The sequence below is a fragment of the Podarcis filfolensis genome (assembly GCF_964270895.1).
Source record: "Podarcis filfolensis genome assembly, contig: HAP1_SCAFFOLD_122, whole genome shotgun sequence".
Taxonomy (NCBI): domain Eukaryota; kingdom Metazoa; phylum Chordata; class Lepidosauria; order Squamata; family Lacertidae; genus Podarcis; species Podarcis filfolensis.
In genome coordinates, this window is record NW_028149451.1 from 45318 (window position 1) to 58403 (window position 13086).

Genomic DNA, 13086 nt, shown 5'->3' on the forward strand with positions numbered 1-13086 from the left:
GGAGCATGATTGGGTGGTTCCTGCCAACCAATCATACTGCTGCCTTGTTCTAGGACCAATCAGACTGCTGCATTCTGAATCCTATTGTTCTAGGACCAATCAGACTGCTGCCTTTTGGATCCTATTGTTCTAGGACCAATCAGACTGCTGCAGTTTGGATCCTATTCAACTCAGTACATAACACAGGCGTTGGTGGGATTGGGGTGGGGGTAGGGAAATAGTTTTTTTGGGGGGGATACACACACACACACACGCACAGTTGTGGTCTGGCTTCCCTTCCCGAGAAATGGCAGGAGCTCTTCAACGCTTGGCTTACTCAGAGTAGACCCATTGAAGTGCATGGGCACACCACTAACTTAGGTCCGTTGATTTCAATGGGTCTGCCCTGCACTGGACTTTTTGTTGAATGCCAGCCCAGTGTGCTTCTGGGAGCCTATTTTTATTTGTTTCTTGGAATACCGTGTACTGTTCTGGTCGCCTCAACTCAAAAAGGATATTGCACAGTTGAGAAAAAACAGGCAGCTCCCATGTGAGGAAAAGGCTGCAACGTTTGGGGCTTTTTAGTTTAGAGAAAAGGCAAGCAAAGGAGGACACGATAAGAGGCTTGGCAGTGGCCACGATGCGTATAAGAAAAGCTGTTGTTGTAGCATTAATGGCAAAACAGGATGAACTGCAAACATGAAAGTTCTGTGTTCAAATCTTGCCATGAACTCGCCAGGCAGCCTTAGGCAAGTCACTCTCTTTCAAGCCTCAGGCCTCGCATCTCTTAACACGGGGATAGCCACGCTGCCCCACCTTTCAGGGTTATTGTTAAGGGCTGCAACAAACATTTTGTGCCTGAAAGCCCATACAGAGCAAGGGTTGACTGGCAAAGGGCCTTCTCGGTAGCGGCACCCACCCTGTGCAACGCCCTCCCATCTGATGTCAAGATGAGTAACTACATAACCTTTAGAAGACATCTTATAGGAAAGACTTAATGTGTAATGTTTCATAATGTTTTTTTGGAAGCTGGCCAGAGCGGCTGGGGCAACCCAGCCAGATAAGCGGGGTACAAATAATAAAACCATTATTGTTATTGTTGTTATTATTAGTAAAGCAACAACGCCTGTAACTGCTTGGGGGGGGGGGAGAGTGATAAGCAAACTTTTCTTCTTTCCTGAGTCCTTTCTGAGAACTTACCTATAAATCATATTTTTCCCCCCACAGGTGTTCCTTCCTTCCTGCTTCTTGTTTAGTGTACATGCTGTTTAACCATATTACTCTTTGTCATGGCCAAATGTATTCCTGTTCCCAGAATGGTTTTGTATGCGGAGTTCCTTTATTCTTTCAAGCAGCAGTCTTGCCAGGCTATTTGCTTCTGCACTCCGCTGATATATATATATATATATATATATATATATATATATATATATATATATATATGAATGAAGCACCCATGTGCCATCCATTTTGAAGTAGACAAAGTCATGTGAGGACAGCATGGAGTAAATCTGCTTTAGGGCTTTATAGATAAACACTTTACTTCCGATAGCTGTGCTGCCAGGGTTCCCCTGGAAGCAGGGACATAAATTCAATAAAAATAACATTTGCATGTTGGATTTTTCAATTTATCCACTGCATTTATATTCTACATCACCTCAAAGGGAGACAATCCTGCATGCCAAGTTTTCCTCTTCCTCATTTTATCCTCAGAACAACCCTGTGAGGTAGGCTAGGCTGAGAGGCAGCGACAGGCCTAAGGTTGCCATTGTGAGCTTCGTGGATTTGAACCCTGGTCTCCCGGGTCCCAGCCCAATGCTCTCAACCACTAACCCAGATTGCCTTGAGATGCATAGAGAACCATAAAACCATAGAATTGTAGAGCTGGAAGCGATTCCCAAATTGGTGCTGGTCAAATTGATTTGGTTCACAGATTATTAAATCACCAGCCCTTTTGGAATTGTACCAAGTACACCACATGTCAAAGAGCACCTACACATCGGCACCTATAATAATAAAATTGCGGTGCAGTGTGGGGATGGTTTGCCAGCCAGCCAGCCACCCCCTTTCCCAGGAGACTCCATTCCGTCCCTCACTGAATCCTGGTTTCCATTTCCCCCTGCCCACTTGTCAAACAGTGTTTCATGTTCTCCGCCCTTGCTGACTCGTTGATGGACTATGTTTGAGGTTTCCCCTCAGACTTTAACTTTTTCACCCTACAGATTTCTTTTTCTATTTTTGAAGCTTCAGTAAATAATTTTCCACATCTACCTTCTTGAACACACATCTTTGCGGCCATCTCCTGAACCAACTTCAGGTTTTTGAGACTGTTCAAAGGTAGAGTGCTTTACATGTGATGAATGAAGCAAAGACCAGGGCCAGGACCTCATCATCCATGAATCTGGCTACCTTCCTTTCAAAGCTGCTGAGGTTGGTGTTTTATCAAGACTTTTAGCTCCCCCCCCCCCCCCGTTTTTGTTTTTTGCAAACAAAGAGTGTGTGGATTTTATGCCATAACTGAGAAGGGATCTACTGTGATTGTAGGCAAAGGCAGGTTTTTGAAATCCACAGTGGCTATCCTCCCATCGAAGTATAAAAAAGGAGTACAGTGGTACCTCGGGTTACATATGCTTCAGGTTACATACGCTTTAGGTTACCGATTCCGCTAACCCAGAAATATTACCTCGGGTTAAGAACTTTGCTTCAGGGTAAGAACAGAAATCCTGCAGCGGCAGCAGGAGGCCCCATTAGCTAAAGTGGTGCTTCAGGTTAAGAACAGTTTCAGGTTAAGAACAGACCTCCAGAACAAATTAAGTTCTTAACCCGAGGTACCACTGTACCTGTGGCCTACCATAAGAGGCTAGCTGGACAGTTTTATAATACTTTCAATTTTATTTATTTATTCTTTAAAAAAAAAAAGATGCTCAGTTCTGAAGCTGATAGACGATCCCACGTTCCCTTGCTTGTATGGAATTGTGGCCTGTATGCATGCACAACCCAGTCTGTAGCTTGAGCAAACTCTGCATGTAGCTTGCACACCCACAGCGGCTGGTTCAGGCAGGCTGCTAACGACAGTTTAGCATGATGGGAACAGCAGCTCCCTGCCCACCCTCCATCGAGGAAGAGCTTTGCTTCCGGTTTTCATTAGCCATAGTTTGTCCAAACGCAAGACAGGTTGTGCTGCAACTGAACTCTGGTTCGTAGGAATAGGTCAGCTCTGAGACACAGTTTAAGAATCTGACTTGCTTTCCCTACCGAACCACATTTTTAGGGTTCAGATGTCACACTTAAGTGGCAGTTAATCTGAAATATAAATGGAAGTTTCTGATCAGAAGCTGGTTTGTTTCCCGAGTTAAGATTTAACCACAGTTTAGGGCTCAGGTGACACACTAAACTGTGGTTAGGTTGAAATGGAAGCACACCAGAGGAGGAGAGTGAAGGGGGTTACTGTTGGGATATGAGTACAACGCAGCTGCAAACAAGCAGCTCACATGATGTGGCTAGCCCTGGGAAAGAATGTTCAAGGCAGTTCACAGGGATTTGTTCTGTGTGTAATATGAGACCTTCCTGTTGCGCATGTGAAGGAAGTCTTACTCAGTTGCTTGGAGGAGACTGAAATGATCAGACATGTTTTTTGTACAGCTGTAAAGTCAGAAATAAACCGTAGAAATGTAATGGACTTTCTGGCTATCTTCTTTCTCCTGCTGGTATGCAAGGGGAGAAGGGGGTGTGCATCTTCCACGCTGGGAGATGTCGCCTATCAAGACCTCTCTGGACTTGCGGGGATGCCAGCAAGAGTAGATCACCGGTAAACAAGCCCCGGGAACCAAAGAGGGGGGCCAGCCTCTCCTGAGGGGGCATGTTTTCCAACAGTTACTCCATGAGCCTAGGGGGATGAAAGATTCATTCACATGACACTATAGTTTAGACTTGTGTCAAATGAAGTCACTATGGCTCTCTTCTGTGTTCTTCTGCAAAGCTAGCAAGGAGAATGGCTACTATTTGGCTCCAGAGTGGCTGCTCTGTAGCCCAAGTTGGAATGTGTCCCGACTGAAGCTTTCACCATGGTCCGCATATTTGTCTAGTCTCTCTAGTAAGTGACCATTGAGGGGCTCTTTAATGTTTGATTTATCATGGAAGCTCCCCCTACGGTCCGAGCACGGGTACGGTATCTCCCCCATATGTATTTTCCGATGTCTAGTAAGACTCGAGCTCTGACTAAAGCTTTCCCCGCAGTCTAGACATTTGTACGGCTTCTCCCCCGTGTGGGTCCTCTGATGCCGAATACGGCTGGACTTGTCGCGAAAGCTGACGCCACAGTCCGAGCATCTGTACGGTTTCTCCCCGGTGTGGATCCTCTGGTGCCGGATGTGGCTCGACTTATCGCGGAAGCTCTCGCCGCAGCCCAAGCACCGATACGGTTTCTCCCCCGTGTGGATCCGCTGGTGCGAAATCAGGATCGTGCGCTGACTGAAGCTCTCTCCGCAGTCAAAGCACCGGTACGGCTTCTCTCCCGTGTGGATCCTCTGGTGCCTGATTAGGGTGGAGTTCACGCTGAAGCTCTTCCCGCATGTGAAACATTTGTAGGGTTTCTCCCCTGTGTGGATTCTCTGATGAACAATGAGGCTCGCTCTCCGAGTGAACTTCTCCCCACAGTGCGAGCATTTATGTGGGTTCTCCCCTGTGTGGGTTATCTGATGTCGAGTAAGGCTAGATTTGCAAGGAAAACTTTTGACACACACACTGCATGGATATCCGCCCTTTCCTTCATGTAGCCTCTGTTTGGCTGTAAATTCAGGGCCTTCCCCCCTGGGACATACATCAGACCTCTCCTTCCACTTCTCAGTGCCGTTTGCACGTTTCTTCCTCGGTCCTTCTTTGCCCCCGACATTTTCTTCCATATCCCTGAGTCTTTCCAGCAACACCACACACAGCTCCCCACCATTTTCTCTCTCCCAGCCATCATCTAACAGAATAAAAGATGAACAATCCTGATTAGAGCATCACAGACAAAAAACAATAAACGAAAAACAGTAAACCAAAATGATCAAGCAAGTGTCCCATGAGGAAATGTTACATTTACAGTTTTTTTTCTACTTTGGAGAAAAGGCAAGTAAGAGGGAAGAAGGAGGAGGAGGAGGAGGAGAAAAAAAAGAAGTGGTGGTATTTGGATTTGATATCCCGCTTTATCACTACCCGAAGGAGTCTCAAAGCGGCTAACATTCTCCTTTCCCTTCCTCCCCCACAACAAACACTCTGTGAGGTGAGTGGGGCTGAGAGACTTCAGAGAAGTGTGACTGGCCCAAGGTCACCCAGCAGCTGCATGTGGAGGAGCAGAGACGCGAACCCGGTTTCCCAGATTACGAGTCCACCGCTCTTAACCACTACACCACACTGGGGGGACATGATAGAGGTGTCTAAAATTACACATGGGGTGCCCCTCATCTAGGAAAAGGGAAACTCTGATCCTAAACCTCTGCTGCCTTGTGGGATATCTTCAGGAGAAGGAAAGGCTCAGGAGTAAACCCTACACAAATCCGGATCAGAGTCCCTAAGACTGTTGGATGGAATAATGTACGCCTCCTTCTGGCAACTCCTGCAGCCAAGCTAGCACCAAATGTCTTGCTCGGCTATCCTTCGGAGCACATTAGCGAGGCCAAGAGGGGGGTGAGTCTTGTCTTATGGGCTGCCCAGAACCTTTGGGCTAGGTTTTAGCCCAAAGCAGGTCACTTCAGTGCTGCAAACACAACATCATCATCATCATTTATTATTTATTATTTATACCCCGCCCATCTGGCTGGGTTTCCCCAGCCACTCTGGGCAGCTTCCAACAAAATATTAAAATACAGTGGTCTGTCAAACATTAAAAGCTTCCCTAAACAGGGCTGCCTTCAGATGTCTTCTAAAAGTCTGGTATTTTAATATTTTGTTGGAAGCCGCCCAGAGTGGCTGGGGAAGCCCAGCTACATGGGCGGGGTATAAATAATAAATTATTATTATTAATTATTATTATAGTAGTTGTTCTCTTTGACATCTGGTGGGAGGGCGTTCCACAGGGTGGGCGCCACTACCGAGAAGGCCCTCTGCCTGGTTCCCTGTAACTTGGCTTCTCGCAGTGAGGGAACCGCCAGAAGGCCCTCGGAGCTGGACCTCAGTGTCCGGGCAAAACGATGGGGGTGGAAACGCTCCTTCAGGTATACAGGACCGAAGCTGTTTAGGGCTTTAAAGGTCAGCACCAACACTTTGAATTGTGCTCAGAAATGTAGTGGCTTCACCCCTAGAAGCATACACTACTGTCTTTCGATTGGCCAAACGTTTATTGAAAAGTTAACATGTGAACTCTGAGTCCTATGAGGTGTTTCTAGGTCTGGTGAATTCAGTGTAACCCTTCGTAATGAGGGTAGATAAACTGTGGCTCTCCAGCTGCTAAAAACTGAAGCTTCCATCATTCCCAGAACACCAGGAGGGCCACAGGTTCCCTGTCCCTGGGATTGGCAAAAGAAACCTTTGGCACCCAACACAGAGGCATCCCCATCGCTCTCCCGTTTGATATCTCCACCAGCGCTCCTCTTCCCAGCATCTGGCGAAGCCTGGTCCGCTTCAGAGAAACTTGCAGCGGCCTCTGCAAGAGATCCCGGGACCTGGAACAACAACAAAAGTCCCATTCAGCACAGGAGGAAGTAAGGAGATCCAGTTCCAAGGGCCTTCTGGCAGTTCCCTCACTGTGAAATGGAAGGTACAGGGAACTAGGCAGAGGGCCTTCTCGGTAGTGGCACCCACCCTGTGGGAAACCCTCCCTTCAGATGTCTAGGAGATGAGTAACCTTTAAAAGACATCTGAAGCCTGGTACAGTTGTACCTTGGTTGACAAACAGAATGTGTTCCAGGAGTCCGTTTGACTCCCGGAACCGTTAAAAAACCAAAGTGTAGCTTCTGATTGGCTGCAGGAGCTTCCTGCGGCCAATCAGAAGACGTGGAAAATGCACCAGACATTCGGCTTCCAAAAATAGTTCAAAAACCGGAACACTCACTTCCGGGTTTCGATCATTTGGGAGCCAAAGCGTTCAGCAACTAAGCCTGTTTGTCAACCAAGGTATAGGGAAGTCTTTAAATATGTAATGTTTTATTATGTTTTTATACATGTTGGAAGCCACCTACAGTGGCTGGGGCAGTCCAGTTAGATGGTGGGGTACAAAAATAAAATAATAATAATAATATCCGGAAGGACGGCAGTGCACACTATGCAAGGCTGCAGCAGCACAGCAACTGACAGGGGTGAGATCCTGCCCAGACGCAGGAAAGCCAAACGGGAGCTCACACCCTGCGTCTTTAATAGCACGTTTCCCGCTGATAATATGGGCGACAAGGAAAGAAGACACTTCCCTCCCTCCGACGTGGCTTCCCCAGCCTCTTGCTGCCTCCGCAGGAAATCCTCAGCCAGGGCCACCGCCTGGGTGCAGGTCTCGGCCCCTCGGCCCCTGACCCAGTCCTGGATCTCCGAGGGCAGGACAGCCAGGAACTGCTCCAGAGTCACCAGCTCCAGGATCTGCTCCTTGGTGTGCCTCTCCGGCTTCAGCCACCGGTGGCAAAGGAACCACAGCTGGCTGCAAACCTCCCGGGGCCCCTTGGCTTCCAAGTAGGGGAACTGCCGGAAGTGCCGCCGTTGTGCCTCCGACCCGGAAGCTTCCTTGCTGGGATTCTCCCGCTTTGCCCCTCCGCAGGTTCTGGTCTCGGGGGATCCCAGGGCTTGGAGCCCTCTGGACCCAGGGGGCAGGCTGGTTCCTGCCTGCCCTTTTGGCTGCTCACAGACCTCCGCTGCCCCCTCAGGGTTGGTCCTGCCCTCTTGGTTATCCTCCATCACCGCCGACCATGCCCAGTCGGCCTGAGGCATCTGCACGGCCTTCAAGAACGACTGCCACTGGCTTTCCCAGGCTGCCTCATCCGCCTCCTCCTTCACACCCTCCAGCCTCTCTTGCCTTGGAAAAGCTCCGAACCGGGACAGCATCGCCCCAAACCAGGAGCCCCGACTGTGAACAATGGAGAGCCCCTTTCCGGGTCTTTCCATCCCCTCGCTCCCAAGGACTGTGGGCTCCTGCTCCTCCATTTTGATTACAGGACACATAGGGTTCTTGGCAGCAGCCTCAAGATGGAGACCCTCGGTTGCCTCAGCATCCTGGGTACCAGCCATGTTGGGGGAGACCGACGGCAGCGACCCAGTTGTGTACAATTGCTCTTTTTTCTGGAGTTGGGAAAAATCTCTGCCACCCTTCCACTGATCGGAGTTAGGAGCGGGATCTTTAGTCGATGGAGTAAACCTCAGGAGATTCAGAAATGGAGCAGGAATCTCTTCAGTGCTGAAAGGGCTTCTCCTGGAGGGAGGGAGGGAGGGAGGGAGGGAGGGAGGGAAAGGCACACAAGAGGCAGGTGATCTCTGAGGATACATTCAAAGAAGCCCCAAGGGTGATTTTTCCTACATTTCAGAATTCAGCAGCTTGTGAATTAACCACAGAAAAAAATACAGTGGTACCTCGGGTTACAGACGCTTCAGGTTACAGACTCCGCTAACCTAGAAATAGTACCTCGGGTTAAATAAGGATGAGGAGAACCATGTTGAACTCCTTGGAGAAAAAAGGTGGGATACAAAATAAAATAAACCATAAAAGCAAAACACAAATATAGTCGGTATAAAAAGAGTATATTATTAATATAACAGAGAGAGCGTGAACCTATTATTTGGTCCTGGTCCCCTGGAAATCAAAGGTTCACTGCCTCTGCCCCTATGTTTTGCAACTTTGATTTTGCTTTTCCTGTTTTTGTTTGTTTCTTTGTTTGCCTGTACTTTTGATTTCACACTAACTATAAAAAAGGGGGGATGCAATGCAAAATTTCCCTTTCTTAATCGTCTTCCCAGATTTAAGCCTCTCCGGCATACACCAAGCGGCACTCTTTCTTTCGAATGTGTGCCTTGGTTATTTTTGTTGTATCGATTTGTTTGATTTGCTTCAATTTTTTAAACAATTTTTTTAAAAAATTAAAATTAAAATGGAGGGGATGGTAGACTGCCTTGGGAAGGGGAGTTTCTGTTTTCACTTAGCATGCTTAGAAGCCACTGATGCCTGGAATGAGGCTGCATTTTAATGTATTTTAATCTTGTTTTTAAGATGTATTTCAATCAATGGTTTTTATACCTGGTGTTAGCTGCCCTGAGCCCAATCTTGGCTGGGGAGGGCAGGGTATAAATAAAAAATTTTATTATTATTATTCCAGCTTCTCCCTCCTTTAGGAGTGAGCTTCTTGGATCAGACCCGCCCAAAGCCAGCATCCTTGCAGCCGGGCATCACCCCCTAACCACTCCCTTCCCCTCAAGGATGCTCAGAAGTGGGGCACAAAGGAGGAGGGGCTTGCCACCCCCATTTCCCTCTTTTTGACCCCCCCCCCAGGAATTCTCCTCTCCCATTTTCTATATTACCCTGCTGCCCACTACTTGGGCAATTTTTTTTTAAAAAAGGAACTTACTGCAACTTCCACGTGCTGCCTCCACCAGCAGAAGTTGAGTCTGCAAAAAACCAAGTTAAGGCATTCAAAAGGATCCCCTCCTCTCCCCCTTTCCCCCTCCTCTTCCTCCTCCAGACCTTCACCCATTCATTCCCAGGCCTTTCCAGGCATCGCGGCTCGCTAGGCTTAACCCCTTAAGCGGCCAGTTTCCTAACTCCCAGTTTCAAGTCGTTGTTGTTTAGTGGTTTAGTTGTTTCTGACTCTTCGTGACCCCCTGGACCAGAGCACGCCAGGCACTTCTGTCTTCCACTGCCTCCCGCAGTTTGGTCATACTCATGCTGGTAGCTTCAAGAACACCATCCAACCATCTCATCCTCTGTCGTCCCCTTCTCCTTGCGCCCTCCATCTTTCCCAACATCAGGGTCTTTTCCAGGGAGTCTTCTCTTCTCATGAGGTGTCCAAAGTATTGGAGCCTCAGCTTCAGGATCTGTCCTTCCAGTGAGCACTCAGGGCTGATTTCCTTCAGAATGGATGCGTTTGATCTTCTTGCAGTCCATGGGATTCTCAAGAGTCTCCTCCAGCACCATAATTCAAAAGCATCAATTCTTCGACGATCAGCCTTCTTTATGGTCCAGCTCTCACTTCCATACATCACTACTGGGAAAACCATAGCTTTAACTATACGGACCTTTGTTGGCAAGGTGATGTCTCTACTTTTTACAGTTTCAAGTACACCCGGGCTTTGCGTTTTGCAAAGGCGGGTCTGGCTAAGCTCCGTAGTGCCGACACGGGCTGGCAGCGGCTGTCCCGAGTTTCAAGCGGAGGGTGGGCATTCCCAGGACTTCTGAAACTTTTATTTTAAATTTAATTTATGTTTTTCAGATATATACATTTCACTGATTTTACAATCATTTTGACATTTTAAAGCTTTATTTCCTTCCCCCTCTTTCTGAGGTTCCTTAAATTTATTTTTAATATCCTCTGCATATCCAAATTAACTAAAATTACTAATTTATTTTATCTTCTTTAAATATATACTCTTATGCAGCCGCAGGTTGTTACAATAATCCTGCCAGAGTTTTTATCTGTTTACAATTTATCTGTAAATATTCAATAAACCATTTCCATTCTTTTATAAAAAGTTTGTTATCTTGATTTCTTATTCTTCTGGTAACTTTTGCCATTCCTGCATATTCCATAAGTTTTTGTATCCACTCTTCCTTTGCTGGGACTTCTGCTTCTTTCCATTTTGGGGGAAAGTAACATTCTTGCCGCTGTAGTCACATACATACATGAATAAATTTCTATAAAATTTAGGTAGTTCTACCCTAAGGTCTGTATAGTTAAAGCTATGGTTTTCCCAGTAGTGATGTATGGAAGTGAGAGCTGGACCATAAAGAAGGCTGATCGCCGAAGAATTTATGCTTTTGAATTATGGTGCTGGAGGAGACTCTTGAGAGTCCCATGGACTGCAAGAAGATCAAACCTCTCCATTCTGAAGGAAATCAGCCCTGAGTTCTCACTGGAAGGACAGATCGTGAAGCTGAGGCTCCAATACTTTGGCCACCTCATGAGAAGAGAAGACTCCCTGGAAAAGACCCTGATGTTGGGAAAGATGGAGGGCACAAGGAGAAGGGGACGACAGAGGACAAGATGGTTGGACAGTGTTCTCGAAGCTACCAGCATGAATTTGACCAAACTGGGGGAGGCAGTGGAAGACAGGAGTGCCTGGCGTGCTCTGGTCCATGGGGTCACAAAGAGTCGGACACGACTAAACGACTAAAGAACAACAACAATCCCTATAATTCTCAAGAGAAAGGCTTCTGGGTTGTTGTTTTTTTACAAACGTTATTTTAAACATCTTTTTCAATTTGTTGTACAGTGGTACCTCGGGTTACATACGCTTCAGGTTACAGACGCTTCAGGTTACAGGCTCGGCTAACCCAGAAATATTACCTCAGGTTAAGAACTTTGCTTCAGGATGAGAACAGAAATCATGCTGCGGCGGTGCAGCGGCAGCAGGAGGCCCCATTAGCTAAAGTGGTGCTTCAGGTTAAGAACAGTTTCAGGTTAAGTACGGACCTCCAGAACAAATTAAGTACCTAACCTGAGGTACCACTGTATATCGTTTCCCAGTAAGCCTTAACCTTACTACAAGACCACCACATAGGATAAAAAGAACCTTCTTTCTCTTTCCATTTCCAATGCTTATTTGATTTAGTTTTATAAGACTTCTGAAACTTTTATTTCCCCCCCCCAATTTTTTTTATTAGTTTTCCAAATTTGTAACAAACATAAAAGAAAAATATTACAATATAAAAAACAAACAAACATACAAACAATTATCTTATTATAATTCCACTTTTGTACCATTATTGAGTGACTTCCTCGAAACCCCCAGCTGAGTTTCCATGTAAATCAGTGTAGCAGTTTTCCAATAAGACTTCTGAAACTTTTAGGGGGGTGTCTCTCGCAAGTCTGTTCATACCCTATAAATATTTCTATACTGCCCCATGTCAAAACTGGGTGGGTGACCTTGGTCCAGTCGCTGCCTTTCAGCCTGGCCTACCTTGCAGGGTTGCTGTTAGTTGAGGGCCGTGGGTGCCACTCTGAGCTCCTCAGAGAAAAGGGATGCAACAGACACATAAATCATGCAGGCAGTGGGCAGGAACACAAGACTTCGTTTCGGTTTCGCTTGTAATGTCTGCGCCGCTTGCTGCCTCTCCTGGCTGCACTGTATAGCCCAGCAAAAGGCAAATAAAGATATATGCTCCCTAGGAGTGTGGGGAAGCAGTCGCAATCTCTCAAACTAAGCTACCTCGCAAGGTTGTTGTGAGGAGAAATTGGAGAGCGGAAGAGCCATGGGCACCACCTTAAGCTCCTTGGAGGAAAAGCGGGATATTTTATTTTTCTCTCATATATTGGACCGCCAAGCTTCATAACTGCCACCTTGGAGAAAGCATTGTTTTTATCAGAGCAACTGGCTGAGTCATAGAATTGTTGAGTTGGAAGGGACCATAAGGGTCTTCTGCTCCAGCCCAATGAGGAGAAAATAGAGACTCCCCTTCCCAAGGCAGTCTACCATCCCCTCCTTTTTATTTTATTTTTTAATTAATTGAAGCAAATCAAATGAATCAATACAACAAAAATAACCAAGGCACCCAACGTGGGCCTCAAACCTTGAGAGTAAGAACTTCATGCTGTACTGACTGAGCTATCCCAGGAAAGGCAGAAGCCAAAATGTTTTGCAGTAAGAATTAAAAATTTCTGTTTTGTTAGTCCCTGTGATAATATAGCTGGCTAGCTAGATGATAGACAGACAGTCTGAGCTGGGTGGTCTGTGTACCTGTGATTGTGTTTTGCTGTGTGTGTGTGTGTGTGTGTGTGTGTGTGTACATCATCTATCATCATCATATAATAATAATTTTATTATTTATACCCCACCCATCTGGCTGGGTTTACTCAGCCACTGTGGGCGGCTTGTTGTTGTTGTTTAGTCGTTTAGTCGTGTCCGACTCTTCGTGACCCCATGGACCAGAGCACGCCAGGCACTCCTGTCTTCCACTGCCTCCCGCAGTTTGGTCAAACTCATGCTGGTAGCTTCGAGAACACT

General features: G+C 46.7%; 1 protein-coding gene across 2 annotated transcripts; it reads right to left on the reverse strand.

Annotated features, from left to right (window-relative positions):
- Positions 1-2851: 2851 nt before the first annotated feature.
- LOC310755054 (uncharacterized protein) lies at positions 2852-12382 on the reverse strand. 2 transcript variants are annotated; one of them, XR_014544139.1, is made up of 4 exons: positions 12043-12382; positions 7358-8347; positions 6294-6620; positions 2852-5235 (listed from the first exon to the last, which is right to left on the reverse strand). XR_014544139.1 is itself a non-coding variant. In XM_083631726.1 (3 exons), the coding sequence occupies exons 1-3, from the start codon at positions 12117-12119 to the stop codon at positions 6425-6427; spliced, it is 1263 nt and encodes a 420-aa protein (XP_083487852.1). In that variant the 5' UTR covers positions 12120-12150; the 3' UTR covers positions 6137-6424. The 2 variants fall into 2 exon arrangements, 1 of the variants encoding a protein (XP_083487852.1); XM_083631726.1 differs by lacking the exon at positions 2852-5235 and having other exon boundaries at positions 6137-6620; positions 12043-12150.
- Positions 12383-13086: the final 704 nt, after the last annotated feature.